The sequence below is a fragment of the Entelurus aequoreus genome, linkage group LG10 (assembly GCF_033978785.1).
Source record: "Entelurus aequoreus isolate RoL-2023_Sb linkage group LG10, RoL_Eaeq_v1.1, whole genome shotgun sequence".
Lineage (NCBI taxonomy): Eukaryota > Metazoa > Chordata > Actinopteri > Syngnathiformes > Syngnathidae > Entelurus > Entelurus aequoreus.
This window is the reverse complement of record NC_084740.1, coordinates 1869167-1883218: the sequence shown is the minus strand read 5'-3', so window position 1 is coordinate 1883218 and position 14052 is coordinate 1869167. Positions and strand designations below refer to the sequence as shown.

At 38.5% G+C, this 14052-nt stretch overlaps 1 protein-coding gene across 1 annotated transcript in view; it reads left to right on the top strand.

The window, feature by feature from the left end:
* Positions 1-14052, top strand: part of dph1 (diphthamide biosynthesis 1) — a 174718-nt gene that overhangs the window by 127229 nt on the left and 33437 nt on the right. Inside the window, exons 7-8 of the mRNA XM_062059822.1 lie at positions 7025-7093; positions 13535-13691. Of these exons, the coding sequence (XP_061915806.1) occupies positions 7025-7093; positions 13535-13691 (226 nt within the window). The remainder of the gene's footprint in view (positions 1-7024; positions 7094-13534; positions 13692-14052) is intronic.

Here is a 14052-nt window from a genome sequence, read left to right as displayed (position 1 = left end):
GATTCTTTTCAAGTAAAGATAGATGGATAAATAGGTCTTTATTGTCATTGCACAAGTACAACAAAACGTTGTTTTCAGCACAAACCCGTTCAAGATGAGACAAACAAACAGTGTACAGGGTTCCAGAACAGGAACGCTGATGGGTCGCCACAAGGCGCCCCGTAAAAGATAGGAAAAAGGTCAAACGCTGGGGAAGGATGAGTAAAAAAATACAATCTAGACTGGGCTCCTAAGGGAGTGGGAAAAAACCTCCATTGCAAAGCACATATACATATTACAAGGTACATCTCCAGATATCTAGCAACAGAGGGGAGGGAGTGCGGGGTCATGGTGGTGGGCCGCAGCTCTCGGCCAGTTGAATAGTTCCATAGTTTAGATTTGGAGAGCAGTGCAAAAAGAGGCAAGAAGAAAGTTAAGACAAGACAAAGAAGCAAGCAGGAGAGAGAAGGGGAGCGTCCATCCTCCATGAGTGCCCGAGAGAAGCTGTGGAAGTGAAGTGAATTATATTTATATAGCGCTTTACATAGTGAAAGCCATGATCTAAGTTACATGAAAACCAGTGTAACACTGGGAGCAGGTGGGAAAAGTATCTTGGATGGCAGAAGTGGGGATCAAACCTGGAACCCTGCTGCAGTGCATTTTACAGTCAATAGTCTAGTTGAATGCTTTTCAACCTTTTTTGAGCCAAGGCACATTTTTTGCTTTGAAAAAAAGCGGAGGCACACCACCAGCAGAAATCATTAAAAAACAAAACTCAGTTAACTGTAAAAAGTTGTTGGTGCAATTGTTGGATATGACTTTAAAGCAGGGGTCACCAACGCAGTGCCCGCGGGCACCAGGTAGCCCGTAAGGACCAGATGAGTAGCCCGCTGGCCTGTTCTAAAAATAGCTCAAATAGCAGCACTTACCAGTGAGCTGCCTCTATTTTTAAAATTGTATTTATTTACTAGCAAGCTGGTCTCACTTTGCCCGACATTTTTAATTCTAAGAGAGACAAAACTCAAATAGAATTTTAAAATCCAACAAAATATTTTAAAGACTTGGTCTTCCATCCATCCATCCATCCATTTTCTACCGCTTGTCCCTTTTGGGGTTGCGAAGGGCGCTGGAGCCTATCTCAGCTACAATCGGGCGGAAGGCGGGGTACACCCTGGACAAGTCGCCACCTCATCGCAGAGACTTGGTCTTCACTTGTTTAAATAAATTCATTATTTTTTTTTTACTTTCCTTCATATAACTTTCAGAAAGACAATTTTAGCGAAAAAATACAACCTTAAGATGATTTTAGGATTTTTAAACACATATACCTTTTTACCTTTTAAATTCCTTCCTCTGCTTTCCTGACAATTTAAATCAATGTTCAAGTAGATTTATTTTTTTTATTGTAAAGAATAATAAATACATTTTAATTTAATTCTTCATTTTAGCTTCTGTTTTTTCGGCGAAGAATATTTGTGAAATATTTCTTCAAACTTATGATTAAAATTCAAAAAAATTATTCTGGCAAATCTAGAAAATCTGTAGAATCAAATTTAAATCTTATTTCAAAGTCTTTTGAATGTCTTTTAAAATTTTTGTTCTGGAAAATCTAGAAGAAATAATGATTTGTCTTTGTTAGAAATATAGCTTGGTTCAATTTGTTATATATTCTAACAAAGTGCAGATTGGATTTTAACCTATTTAAAACATGTCATCAAAATTCTAAAACTAATATTAATCAGGAAAATTTACAAATGATGTTCCATAAATTATTTTTTAAATTTTTTCAAAAAGATTCGAATTAGCTAGTTTTTCTCTTCTTTTTTTTTGGTTGAATTTTGAATTTTAAAGAGTCGAAATTGAAAATAAACTATGTTTCAAAATTTAATTATAATTTTGTTCATGTTTTCTCATCTTTTAAACCGTTCAATTAAGTGTAAATATCATTAATTATTAATAATAACATAGAGTTAAAGGTAAATTAAGCAAATTGGCTATTTCTGGCCATTTATTTAAGTGTGTATCAAACTGGTAGCCCTTCGCATTAATCACTACCCAAGAAGTAGCTCTTGCTTTCAAAAATGTTGGTGACCCCTGGTGTACAGTAATAAGAACTGGCACTGGCCTAAGCCCCGGCCCACTTAAAGCAGGATTATTTTTAGTCCCACACAAAAGAGCCTTGAAGCTTTTATTGAAGACATCTGGTGAGAAAATGTTCTCTCTTCCGAGCCGTCCACCGGCTTTCTTGTTCCAGTGTGCTTTTACACGAGGATCCATACGTGTGACCCACGTACAAGCAAACTGCCAGGGTGCTACGTCAATACAACAATCACAACATGACCCCCGCTGGTGTTGGAAAGCTTGAGTTACGCTCTTACATATGTCATGTAAACAGCGAGTGCACACTACTTATTGATCTTGCACAGGCACCAAGAAAGGAATTGTTCATTGTTGTGTTTCTGTGAACAAGTGCAGGTAAGTACATATGATGATTGGGTGTTGCACTGCGACTGTTTATACGTTATGGCGTTAACATGTCATTGATAAAAACAATCTTGTTACCATTAATGGATGAACATTTATCACATTATGACCTTTCATTTTGTTTCTGAATGTTAGTTGTACATCCTTGTGCGCCGCATAGATGGAGCTTCTACTCGCTCACTGCGGTGAAAGCCGCTGGCTGTTCAGTTTTAAAAGGACTTGTCAGCACCTAGCCGCTATATTACAGTCGCTTAGTCCACACAAACTACGGGCAGAGGCGCTTTTAAACCGAGTTGTAGTTAAATATCTGACACACCGAGCAAGCAGCGGAGAGGAGCTATAATTTAGCTTCTGTGCTAAGTCGCTAACAGAAGTGAACAATCAATCAATCAATGTTTACTTATATAGCTCTAAGTCACGAGTGTCTCAAAGGGCTGCACAAGCCACAACCACATCCTGGGCTCAGATCCCACATCAGGGCAAGAAAAAACTAAATCCAATGGGATGACAATGAGAAACCTTGGAGGGGACCACAGATGTGGGGACCCCCCCCCCCCCCCCCGCCCCCCCGGGCGACTGGTGCAATGGACGTCGAGTGGATCTAGTTAATAGTGTGAGAGTCCAGTCCATAGTGGATCTAACATAATAGTGTGAGAGTCCAGTCCATAGTTTTTTTCCAGGGTCAACGCAGCTGTCTACCAGCAAGTTTTAGAGCACTTCATGCTTCCTGCTGCTGACCTGCTCTATGGAGATGGAGATTTCAAGTTCCAACAGGACTTGGCGCCTGCACACAGCGCAAAATCTACCCGTGCCTGGTTTACGGACCATGGTATTTCTGTTCTAAATTGGCCCGCCAACTCCCCTGACCTTAGCCCCATAGAAAATATGTGGGGTATTGTGAAAAGGAAGATGCAGAATGCCAGACCCAAAAACGCAGAAGAGTTGAAGGCCACTATCAGAGCAACCTGGGCTCTCATAACAACTGAGCAGTGCCAGAAACTCATGGACTCCATGCCACGCCGCATTAACGCAGTAATTGAGGCAAAAGGAGCTCCAACCAAGTATTGAGTATTGTACATGCTCATATTTTTCATTTTCATACTTTTCAGTTGGCCAACATTTCTAAAAATCCCTTTTTTGTATTAGCCTTAAGTAATATTCTAATTTTGTGACACACGGAATTTTGGATTTTCATTTGTTGCCACTTCAAATCATCAAAATTAAATGAAATAAACATTTGAATGCATCAGTCTGTGTGCAATGAATAAATATAATGTACAAGTTACACCTTTTGAATGCAATTACTGAAATAAATCAAGTTTTTCAAAATATTCTAATTTACTGGCTTTTACCTGTAGTGTGAGAGGCCAGTCCATAGTGGATCTAACATAGTAGTGTGAGAGTCCAGTCCATAGTGGATCTAACATAATAGTGTGAGAGTCCAGTCCATAGTGGATCTAACATAATAGTGTGAGAGTCCAGTCCATAGTGGATCTAAAATAATAGTGTAAGAGTCCAGTCCATAGTGGACATAACAGAGACAGGGCGAAATCACGAGTGTCAGCACATTTCAATTCTGAATAATCATGTATTGTGTCTACTGGGGTTGCTTGCATTACTCCTCCCTTCAGAAGCAGCCTCAGTGATGTCAACTAGGGACCTCCCAAATAAATAGAGGAGCACGTAGGACTGCCCTTCAGAGCGTAGGGTGAGACTGTAACTGAGTGTGCAGCCCAATACGTTTCTCCCCATGAGCAAAATTCAACTCTGTCTCTGCCTGATTCCTTGCGTCTTGTCTCGTTTGATAGATAGTTTGGTGTTTGAACCTGTCCTGACTATATGTATGTGTTTACTATCTGTACTTTGTTTGCTATATTATTGCAAATACTTTCAAAATGTGCACTTTCTATACTATCCTACTATACTGTCACCAGGTTTTTAGCAAATCACTGACTTTTAGTAAGTGCAACTTTCCTGGATGACATTCAGACAACACAAATATTGGTATTTTCTTAAGCAAATTTTAACTACCGAATACAAAAATGATCACTTGACTGCCCTGGTTTAAACATAAATATTTCATTTATGTTGCGCGCTAAATGCGAGATGGTCTTCCTATGTGTTGCTGTGACTAATTAGTGCATTTTCTGAGCTGTAATTTCACTGGTTGATGTGTGTTGGATGTGTAAAGGGGCTACACGGCTTCAGGGAAAATATTTGAAGGAGTACGGTACTGACACATTGGGAACCACTACTCTAGATGCTTTGTTTGTTGTACTATGTATCTGTAGCTTTGATACATGTTCATATGATGTCTGACACACTTTATAATCCCTTTAGAAAGTGTATTACAGGGGCGTCACTAGCTTTTAAGGACAGAGGTGGCTTAGCCCCCAGGAGATGCAGGATGCGAGCGAAGGTATAGCGCATGAGCACAAAACTTCACAAACGGCTAACAAAGACTTAGAAATTAATAATTGTCATTATTATTTTTTCAGTGGGTTTATTTTCAATGTGTGTTCAGTACAACAACAAACATGGTGACATTTTGTTTACAGCATCAACAAGAAACAATGACTTGCATGATCCTTCAAGATACACTGAAACACAATGAAAGTGGTGGCATTAGCCTCTATGTTATTCATTCACAACATAGAGGCTAATGCCACCACTTTAGCTCACAATACAATAATTGTTTGTTTCCAAATATTTTGAAGTTGCACAGATTACATTTTGGGCACATATGTGACTAAAATGGTTGTAAATTCAAGCCCTGGAAATATTACTTAATTACTTGAATTAAATTAATATCTGGTGTTGCGTCGACCAGCATTCCTCCAATGGGGAATTCAAATTGCTAGTCTCTCCCAGATTCTTTTTATGGCACATAAGCTGATGTTTATATTCAATCACCAGGCAGAAGTTGGTATTTTGTGGTTTATTGTCCAAGCTTAGAGGACAAACCTGAGACCAATCCTAGTACACCAGCGTTCCCCAGCCCGGTCCAGATCGGTCTCCCCTCCACCTCATGTCCCCCCAAGCTCAGCACTGCCCTGTGCTCCTTATCTTAGGAATGTTATGGCAGTCTCAACAGCGCTCTGCCTGTCTACTCAAGGACACTCGAATCCAAGCACTTTGTACCACACGAGACATTAGCTGATGTAAATATGACTATAGGAGTTTTAGAAAGAAGTAACACTTAAATATGGATATGATTCTGATCTGCTTCCATCACTGGATCGGGATAATTTGGCTTGTATATAATATATTTATATATATATATATTATGGCAAGCCGTTAAGGAAATTAAATATATATGGAAGTCTGAATAGAAATGAGAAACTTTTATATATACTGTAAATAAGAAAGACTTAGAGTCCGTCTGCTGATCTGAAAAAGAGCCAAAGCTGTCAAAGAGCTGAGGGACCGTCTTCAAAGTGTGATGCTGAAAAAAATAATGCAAACAATAAAATGTAACTTCCATGGTTTGGGATTAACGTAGTCCCGTCGTCCCGGGGACGTTAAAAAAAATGCACAGGACGAAATGAAATGCTCCCTGGGACGATGGCTTTTAACCATTTTGTTCCTTTTTCTTTTTATGTATTTATTCATTTTACATTTTATATTAAATGTCTTGGTTTTTTCACTCTCTGAAAATCCTATGAAATGTTTAAAAAGCCATCCTATAATAATACAACAGCTATTAATGTAACAATACAATAAAACAAATATATGTAATGATGTTTTTTTCATTATTTTAACAATAGGCTAATGTATATTACTTTATATAGATTCTACAAGAAACACAAAACTTAAAAACTAAATTATTTACAATTGCAGACACAAGGTTCTTGTTCTGCAGTGCTGTGTGCTAATGTGCTTCGTACACCTGCGGGACCGCAAGCAAGGTCGCAGAGAGAATGCGGACTGGATTTTGAGTGATGTGGGCATTTTCTATATGAACAAGTGGAATGGATTGGATAGCGACGCACTAAAGGGGCTCTCTACCTTACACTATGAAGTGAGGGGAAACTGAGTGAATAATGACAGGTTATATGATTATTTATTCAAACTCATATTCAGGCCACTTTATAATGAATATGTCAGCATGTATTTGTAAAAAACACCAAATTATTTAGGGGGGCTTTAGAACATTTTAGGGGGGCTTGAGCCCCCCTAAAATAGGCCTAACAACGCCAATGGTGTATTATATAAATAAATACTGCCTAGTATTTTGAGATACCGACTTGCCTCAGTGTTCTTACGCTTTGTAAACTCTGTTTACGCTTGGAGTCTGAAAAATCCCCAGTAGAAGGCCAAGGGTTAATTTGAAGGGCTTGCTTTCTCTGTAAATAGCATGCTCCGATCTTTGGGGTCTTGATCCTGAACAGCCGAGCTCGGTCGATCCTCCACCCGAGCCTCAGTCCTTTGGCCTGCTAAATCTTTGGTCTTTCATTACCAGTTGTCCACCATGGGGGCACGTTCGAGTCCACATTTGTTCTTCATTTCCTTGTCTTGATTTCTTCAACTATTAAAAAGTGATATTTGTGTTTTTTTGTAGTTATCTGGGAGATGGACGATTTCACCTGGAGTCGATCATGATTGCAAATCCCGATATTCCTGCCTACAGGTATGGCAAATGGAATATTGTCAACATTGATTTGGAACAATTATTTTTAATAGAATATGACAGAAAATAGGCAATTACATATATGTAACAAGGAATGCATGCAGTTTAAGTCGCGTAAAAACTCTGCATTTTCAAAGACGAAAGCTGAATAAAAAATATAATTTCAAAATGTCCCCCCCCCCTCCCCTCACCCTCTTATTATATGCAGTTTTACACCATTGAAAATCACCATTAGAATGATAGACACTTTGTTTAATGTGTCTTGCTGCCAGTGTCATTCAAAAGTGAGTCTTGGTAATGGGAGCCCACACTAAATAAAATATTGTTTGCTTCCAGATTCATTAGATCTGTCTTTTTCAACGTGAGATACAGTCTGGTGTGCCGTGGGAGATTAAAGGCCTACTGAAATGAATTGTTTTTATTTAAACGGGGATAGCAGATCCATTCTATGTGTCATACTTGATCATTTCGCGATATTGCCATATTTTTGCTGAAAGGATTTAGTAGAGAACATCGACGATAAAGTTCACAACTTTTGGTTACTGATTAAAAAAAGGCTTGCCTATACCGGAAGTAGCGTGACGTCACAGGAGCTAGTATTCCTCATAATTCCCCGTTGTTTACAATGGAGCAAGAGAGATTCGGACAGAGAAAGCGACGATTACCCCATTAATTTGAGCGAGGATGAAAGATTTGTGGATGAGGAACGTTAGAGTGAAGGACTAGAGTGCAGTGCAGGGCGTATCTTTTTTCGCTCTGACCGTAACTTAGGTACAAGCTGGCTCATTGGATTCCACACTCTCTCCTTTTTCTATTGTGGATCACGGATTTGTATTTTAAACCACCTGGGATACTATATCCTCTTGAAAATGAGAGTCGAGAACGCGAAATGGACATTCACAGTGACTTTTATCTCCACGACAATACATCGTTGACGCACTTTAGCTACGGAACTAACGTGATAGCATCGGGCTCAAATACAGATAGGAACAAAATAAAAAAAAAACCTGACTGGAAGGATAGACAGAAGATCAACAATACTATTAAACCATGAACATGTAAATACACGGTTAATAATTTCCAGCTTAGCGAAGCTTAACAATTGAAGCTAACTAATTTTAGCTACGTAGCTAACGTGATAGTATCAGGCTCAAATGCAGATAGAAACACAATTTTAAAAAAACCTGACTGGAAGGATAGACAGAAGATCAACAATACTATTAAACCATGGACATGTAACTACACGGTTAATAATTTCTAGCTTGGCGCAGCTTAACAATTGAAGCTAACTACGGAGCGGCGGCGGGCGTTGTAGCTTTCGACGACAACCCGGCCGCCATCAGAGTCGGCAAGAAACATATATTTCCCCAAAGTTACGTACGTGACATGCACATATCGACACGCACGTACGGGCAAGCGATCAAATGTTTGGAAGCCAAAGCTGTACTCACGGTAGTGCGTCTGCTATCCAAGTCAAACACAACACAACCTCCTGGTTGTGTTGCTGCAGCCAGCCGCTAATACACCGATCCCACCTACAACTTTCTTCTTTGCAGTCTCCATTGTCCATTAAACAAATTGCAAAAAATTCACCAACACAGATGTCCAGAATACTGTGGAATTGTGCGATGGAAACAGAGCAGTTTGTACGGTGACACATTGGGTACGAATACTTCCGTTGCCGTCGTGACGTCACGCGCATACGTCATATCCAAAGGAGTTTTTCAACCGGAAGTTTAGCGGGAAATTTAAAATGTCACTTTATAAGTTAACCCGGCCGTATTGGCATGTGTTGCAATGTTAAGATTCCATCATTGATATATAAACTATCAGACTGCGTGGTCGCTAGTAGTGGCTTTCAGTAGGCCTTTAACTAATTTTACCTATTTGGGTTAATAATAATTTTTGCAAAGCAGTAATTATAGTCTGCAAATGATGTGTTGTTGTTGAGTGTCGGTGCTGTCTAGAGCTCGGCAGAGTAACCGTGTAATACTCTTCCATATCAGTAGGTGGCAGCAGGTAGCTAATTGCGTTGTAGATGTCGGAAACAGCGGGAGACAGTGTGCAGGTAAAAAGGTATCTAATGCTTAAACCAAAAATAAACAAAAGGTGAGTGCCCCTAAGAAAAGGCATTGAAGCTTAGGGAAGGCTATGCAGAACCAAACTAAAACTGAACTGGCTACAAAGTAAACAAAAACAAAATGCTGGACGACAGCAAAGACTTCAGGGTTTCCCACACATTCATTTATTTGTGGCGGCCCGCCACGAAAGAATTACGTCCGCCACAAATTTTAAAAAATAATAATAATAATATTTTTTTTGTTTTTTGGTCCTCTCCAGCTTCTCAGGCAAATCATATAGTTGATGTAGATGCCCGTATCGGCTGTTCACATTTACTTTACAAAAGAGAAGTGTAGGATACTTCTCTTGTTGCCTTATTTGTATTTGACTTTATTAAATGTATTTATATTAGAAACACAACATGTGTATATAACAAAGGGTGCAAAGTCTGCAGGCAGTAGGAAACACATGGTTAAGTGTAGGGAGTAAAACTGATGGCAGTCTAAAGTTCAAGATTTTTGGAGCTCTTTGTTCAGTGGATCAGATGTTTGATGAAGCTCTGTGTCTATCTACCACCACTACTGTTTTCTGTTTATTTGTTACTGACTGTGGCAGGACACCTCTGCCTCTGTTTCACTTTATGTTGCTGGTAAATAATATGCTTGTAGTAGTAGGCTAAAGTTGAATTATTTAGTATGCACTAATTAAAGGGGCAGAGCTTTGAGACATTTTAGCTTTTATATTTTATAAGATATATTTTTGTAAGAACCACAATTAATAAATATATTTCAGTGAATAACTTATTGTTCAAATCTGTATATAAATATGTACATAAAGTGTTGTAAGTATATTGTAAAATGGATGGACGTTTAAAACAAAACTGTTATTATTAATTAGTAAGTATACATTTTTTGAGCCTTTTTAGAGAAAATCAAATCATTGTAGTAACTTATGCAAATTACTCGATGATGTCATGGTGACCACGCCCATAACCACGCCCCCACCGCCACAGGTATCTTGGCAGTTTATGGGAAACACTGGACTTACTGCGGAGCAGAGACGGCGTCCACAATGTACATCCGAACATGACATGACAATCAACAATGTCTCCACAAAGAAGGATAATAACAACTGAAATATTCTTGATTGCTAAAACAAAGTAGATGCGGGAAATATCGCTCAAAGGAAGACATGAAACTGCTACAGGGAAATACCAAAAAAAGAGAAAAAGCCACCAAAATAGGAGCGCAAGACAAGAAGTAAAACACTACACACAGGAAAACAGCAAATAAGTCAGGGTGTGATGTGACAGTACACCTACTTTGAGACAAGAGCTATAGTGATGCATGCTTGGTTATGCTTTAAAGCAGGGGTCACCAACCTTTTTGAAAGCAAGAGCTACTTCTTGGGTAGTGATTAATGCGAAGGGCTACCAGTTTGATAAACACTTAAATAAATTGCCAGAAATAGTCAATTTGCTCAATTTACCTTTAACTCTATGTTATTATTAATAATTAATGATATTTACACTTAATTGAACGGTTTAAAAGAGGAGAAAACACGAAAAAAAATGACAATTAAATTTTGAAACATAGTTTATCTTCAATTTCGACTCTTTAAAATTCAAAATTCAACCGAAAAAAAGAAGAGAAAAACTAGCTAATTCGAATCTTTTTGAAAAAATTAATTTATGGAACTTCATTAGTAATTTTTCCTGATTAAGATTAATTTTAGAATTTTGATGACATGTTTTAAATAGGTTAAAATCCAATCTGCACCTTGTTAGAATATATAACAAATTGAACCAAGCTATATTTTTAACAAAGACAAATCATTATTTCTTTTAGATTTTCCAGAAAAAAATTTTTTTTAAAGAAATTCAAAAGACTTTGAAATAAGATTTCAATTTGATTCTACAGATTTTCTAGATTTGCCAGAATAATTGTTTTGAATTTTAATCATAATAAGTTTGAAGAAATATTTCACAAATATTCTTCGTCGAAAAAACAGAAGCTAAAATGAAGAATTAAATTAAAATGTATTTATTATTCTTTACAATAAAAAAAATAAATTTACTTGAACATTGATTTAAATTGTCAGGAAAGAAGAGGAAGGAATTTAAAAGGTAAAAAGGCATATGTGTTTAAAAAACCTAAAATCATTTTTAAGGTTGTATTTTTTCTCTAAAATTGTCTTTCTGAAAGTTATAAGAAGAAAAGTAAAAAAATTAATGAATTTATTTAAACAAGTGAAGATCAAGTTTTTAAAATATTTTCTTGGATTTTCAAATTCTATTTGAGTTTTGTCTCTCTTAGAATTAAAAATGTCGGGCAAAGCGAGACCAGCTTGCTGGTAAATAAATAACATTTAAAAAATAGAGGCAGCTCACTGGTAAGTGCTGCTATTTGAGCTATTTTTAGAACAGGCCAGCGGGCTACTCATCTGGTCCTTACGGGCTACCTGGTGCCCGCGGGCACCGCGTTGGTGACCCCTGCTTTAAAGTCATATCCAACAATTGCGACAACCACTTTTTACTGTCAACTGAGTTTCTCTTTTTTAATGATTTCTGCTGGTGGTGTGTCTACGGACGTTTGCAACGCAAAAAATATGCCTTGAAAAACACTGCATTAGATCATACAAATAATCTGCAGGAAAAAGTACAAATCTCATAATGCTGCACAATGCTTTTCAAATGTGACCTTCATTATTTCAACTTGTCTAAAGACAACACTTCAGAATAACCTTTTGGTTTTTACAACGTTTGTATGCCAAGTCAAACGATGTTGGGTGTGTGCACAGCTGCACTGCTCTCTGGTCTCTGCCACAAACAAGATTCTAATTTCAAACGAAGCCACCGTGTCCAAGGAAAGCAGATTAGACACTCAGAAGTGGCTCACATTGACACTCCTGTCATACTTGATGTGCTTTCATGATTGGATATTTCATCTCGTCCTGCATTTCAGTCCTTGGATTAAAGGCCTACTGAAATGATTTTTTTTTTATTCAAACGGGAATAGCAGATCCATTCTATGTGTCATACTTGATCATTTCGTGATATTGCCATATTTTTGCGGAAAGGATTTAGTAGAGAAAATCGACGATAAAGTTCGCAACTTTTGCTCGCTGATAAAAAAAAAGCCTTGCCTGTAGCGGAAGTAGCGTGACGTCACAGGAGCTAGTATTCCTCACAATTCCCCGTTGTTTACAATGGAGCGAGAGAGATTCGGACTGAGAAAGTGATGATTACCCCATTAATTTGAGCGAGGATGAAAGATTCGTAGATGAGGAACGTTACAGTGAAGGACTTGAGAGGCAGTGATGGACGTATCTTTTTTCGCTCTGACCGTAACTTAGGTACAAGCTGGCTCATTGGATTCCACACTCTCTCCTTTTTCTATTGTAGATCACAGATTTGTATTTTAAACCACCTGGGATACTATATCCTCTTGAAAATGAGAGTCGAGAACGCGAAATGGACATTCAGTGCCTTTTATCTCCACGACAATACATCGGCGAAATGCTTTAGCTACGAGCTAAAGTGATAGCATCGTGCTTTAACTGCATATAGAAACAAAAGAAATAAACCCCTGACTGGAAGTATAGATAGAAAATCAACAATACTATTAAACCGTGGACATGTAAATACACGGTTAATGCTTTCCAGGCTGGCGAAGGTTAACAATGCTGTGCTAACGACGCCATTGAAGCTAACTTAGCAACCGGACTGCACAGAGCTATGCTAAAAACATTAGCTCTCCACCTACGCCAGCCAGCCCTCATTTGCTCATCAACACCCGTGCTCACCTGCGTTCCAGCGATCGGTAGAAGGACGAAGGACTTCACCCGATGCGTTTGGCGGCCCGGAGACGTAGGAAGTCAAGGTGAAGTCAAGGTGAAGTCGGCGGCTAGCGCGGCTAGCGCTCCAACAAAGTCCTCCTGGTTGTGTTGCTGTAGTCCGCTGCTAATACACCGATCCCACCTACAACTGTCTTCTTTGCAGCCTTCATTGTTCATTAAAAAAATTGCAAAAGATGTCCAGAATACTGTGGAATTATGAAATGAAAACAGAGCTTTTTGTATAGGATTCTACGGGGTACCATAACTTCCGTTACTCGGACTTCGTCACGCGCATACGTCATCATACCGCGATGTTTCAGCCGGATATTTCCCGGGAATTTTAAAATGTCACTTTATAAGTTAACCCGGCCGTATTGGCATGTGTTGCAATGTTAAGATGTCATCATTGATATATAAACTATCAGACTGCGTGGTCGCTAGTAGTGGCTTTCAGTAGGCCTTTAAGATACTTGAACAGTATTTGCGGCCAGACTGCATGTTTAATAACGTTGATGCAAATATGTGTTTTATTTTCTTGGTCAGGTATGACCCCTATAGTAAGGTCTTCTCCAGGGAATACTATGACCACGAGGCCATGCGTGCCTTTAGGCTGGAGTCCATCGACAAGGCTCGCTCAGCCCAGAGATGGGGCCTCATTTTGGGCACGCTCGGCCGTCAGGGAAGCCCAAAAGTTATGGAGGTGAGTCTGCGGGTTTTGTTTCCGCAGTATTGTCCTAAGGTTTTCTTTGCAATAGCTTGTAATATTTTTCACCGTGACATCTTTAGGAACATGACGTCCCAATTAAAATGTTCACCCTTAAAAAAAGGACTATTATTATTTCAAAGACAGAATGAAACCCGCCACAAAAATATAATAATTCAATATCATAACAACCATTAATAATCAATGTCTGTACAAAAATACTGTCTTCAATCTGTTAATTTTACTAGCTATACTAGTTATTACTGTAATATTGTCCATGTGAGCATTCTGAGCATATACATACTAAAATGCATTATATATGTGTACATTTCAATCATCCAGGTCAGTAGTTCCTAAC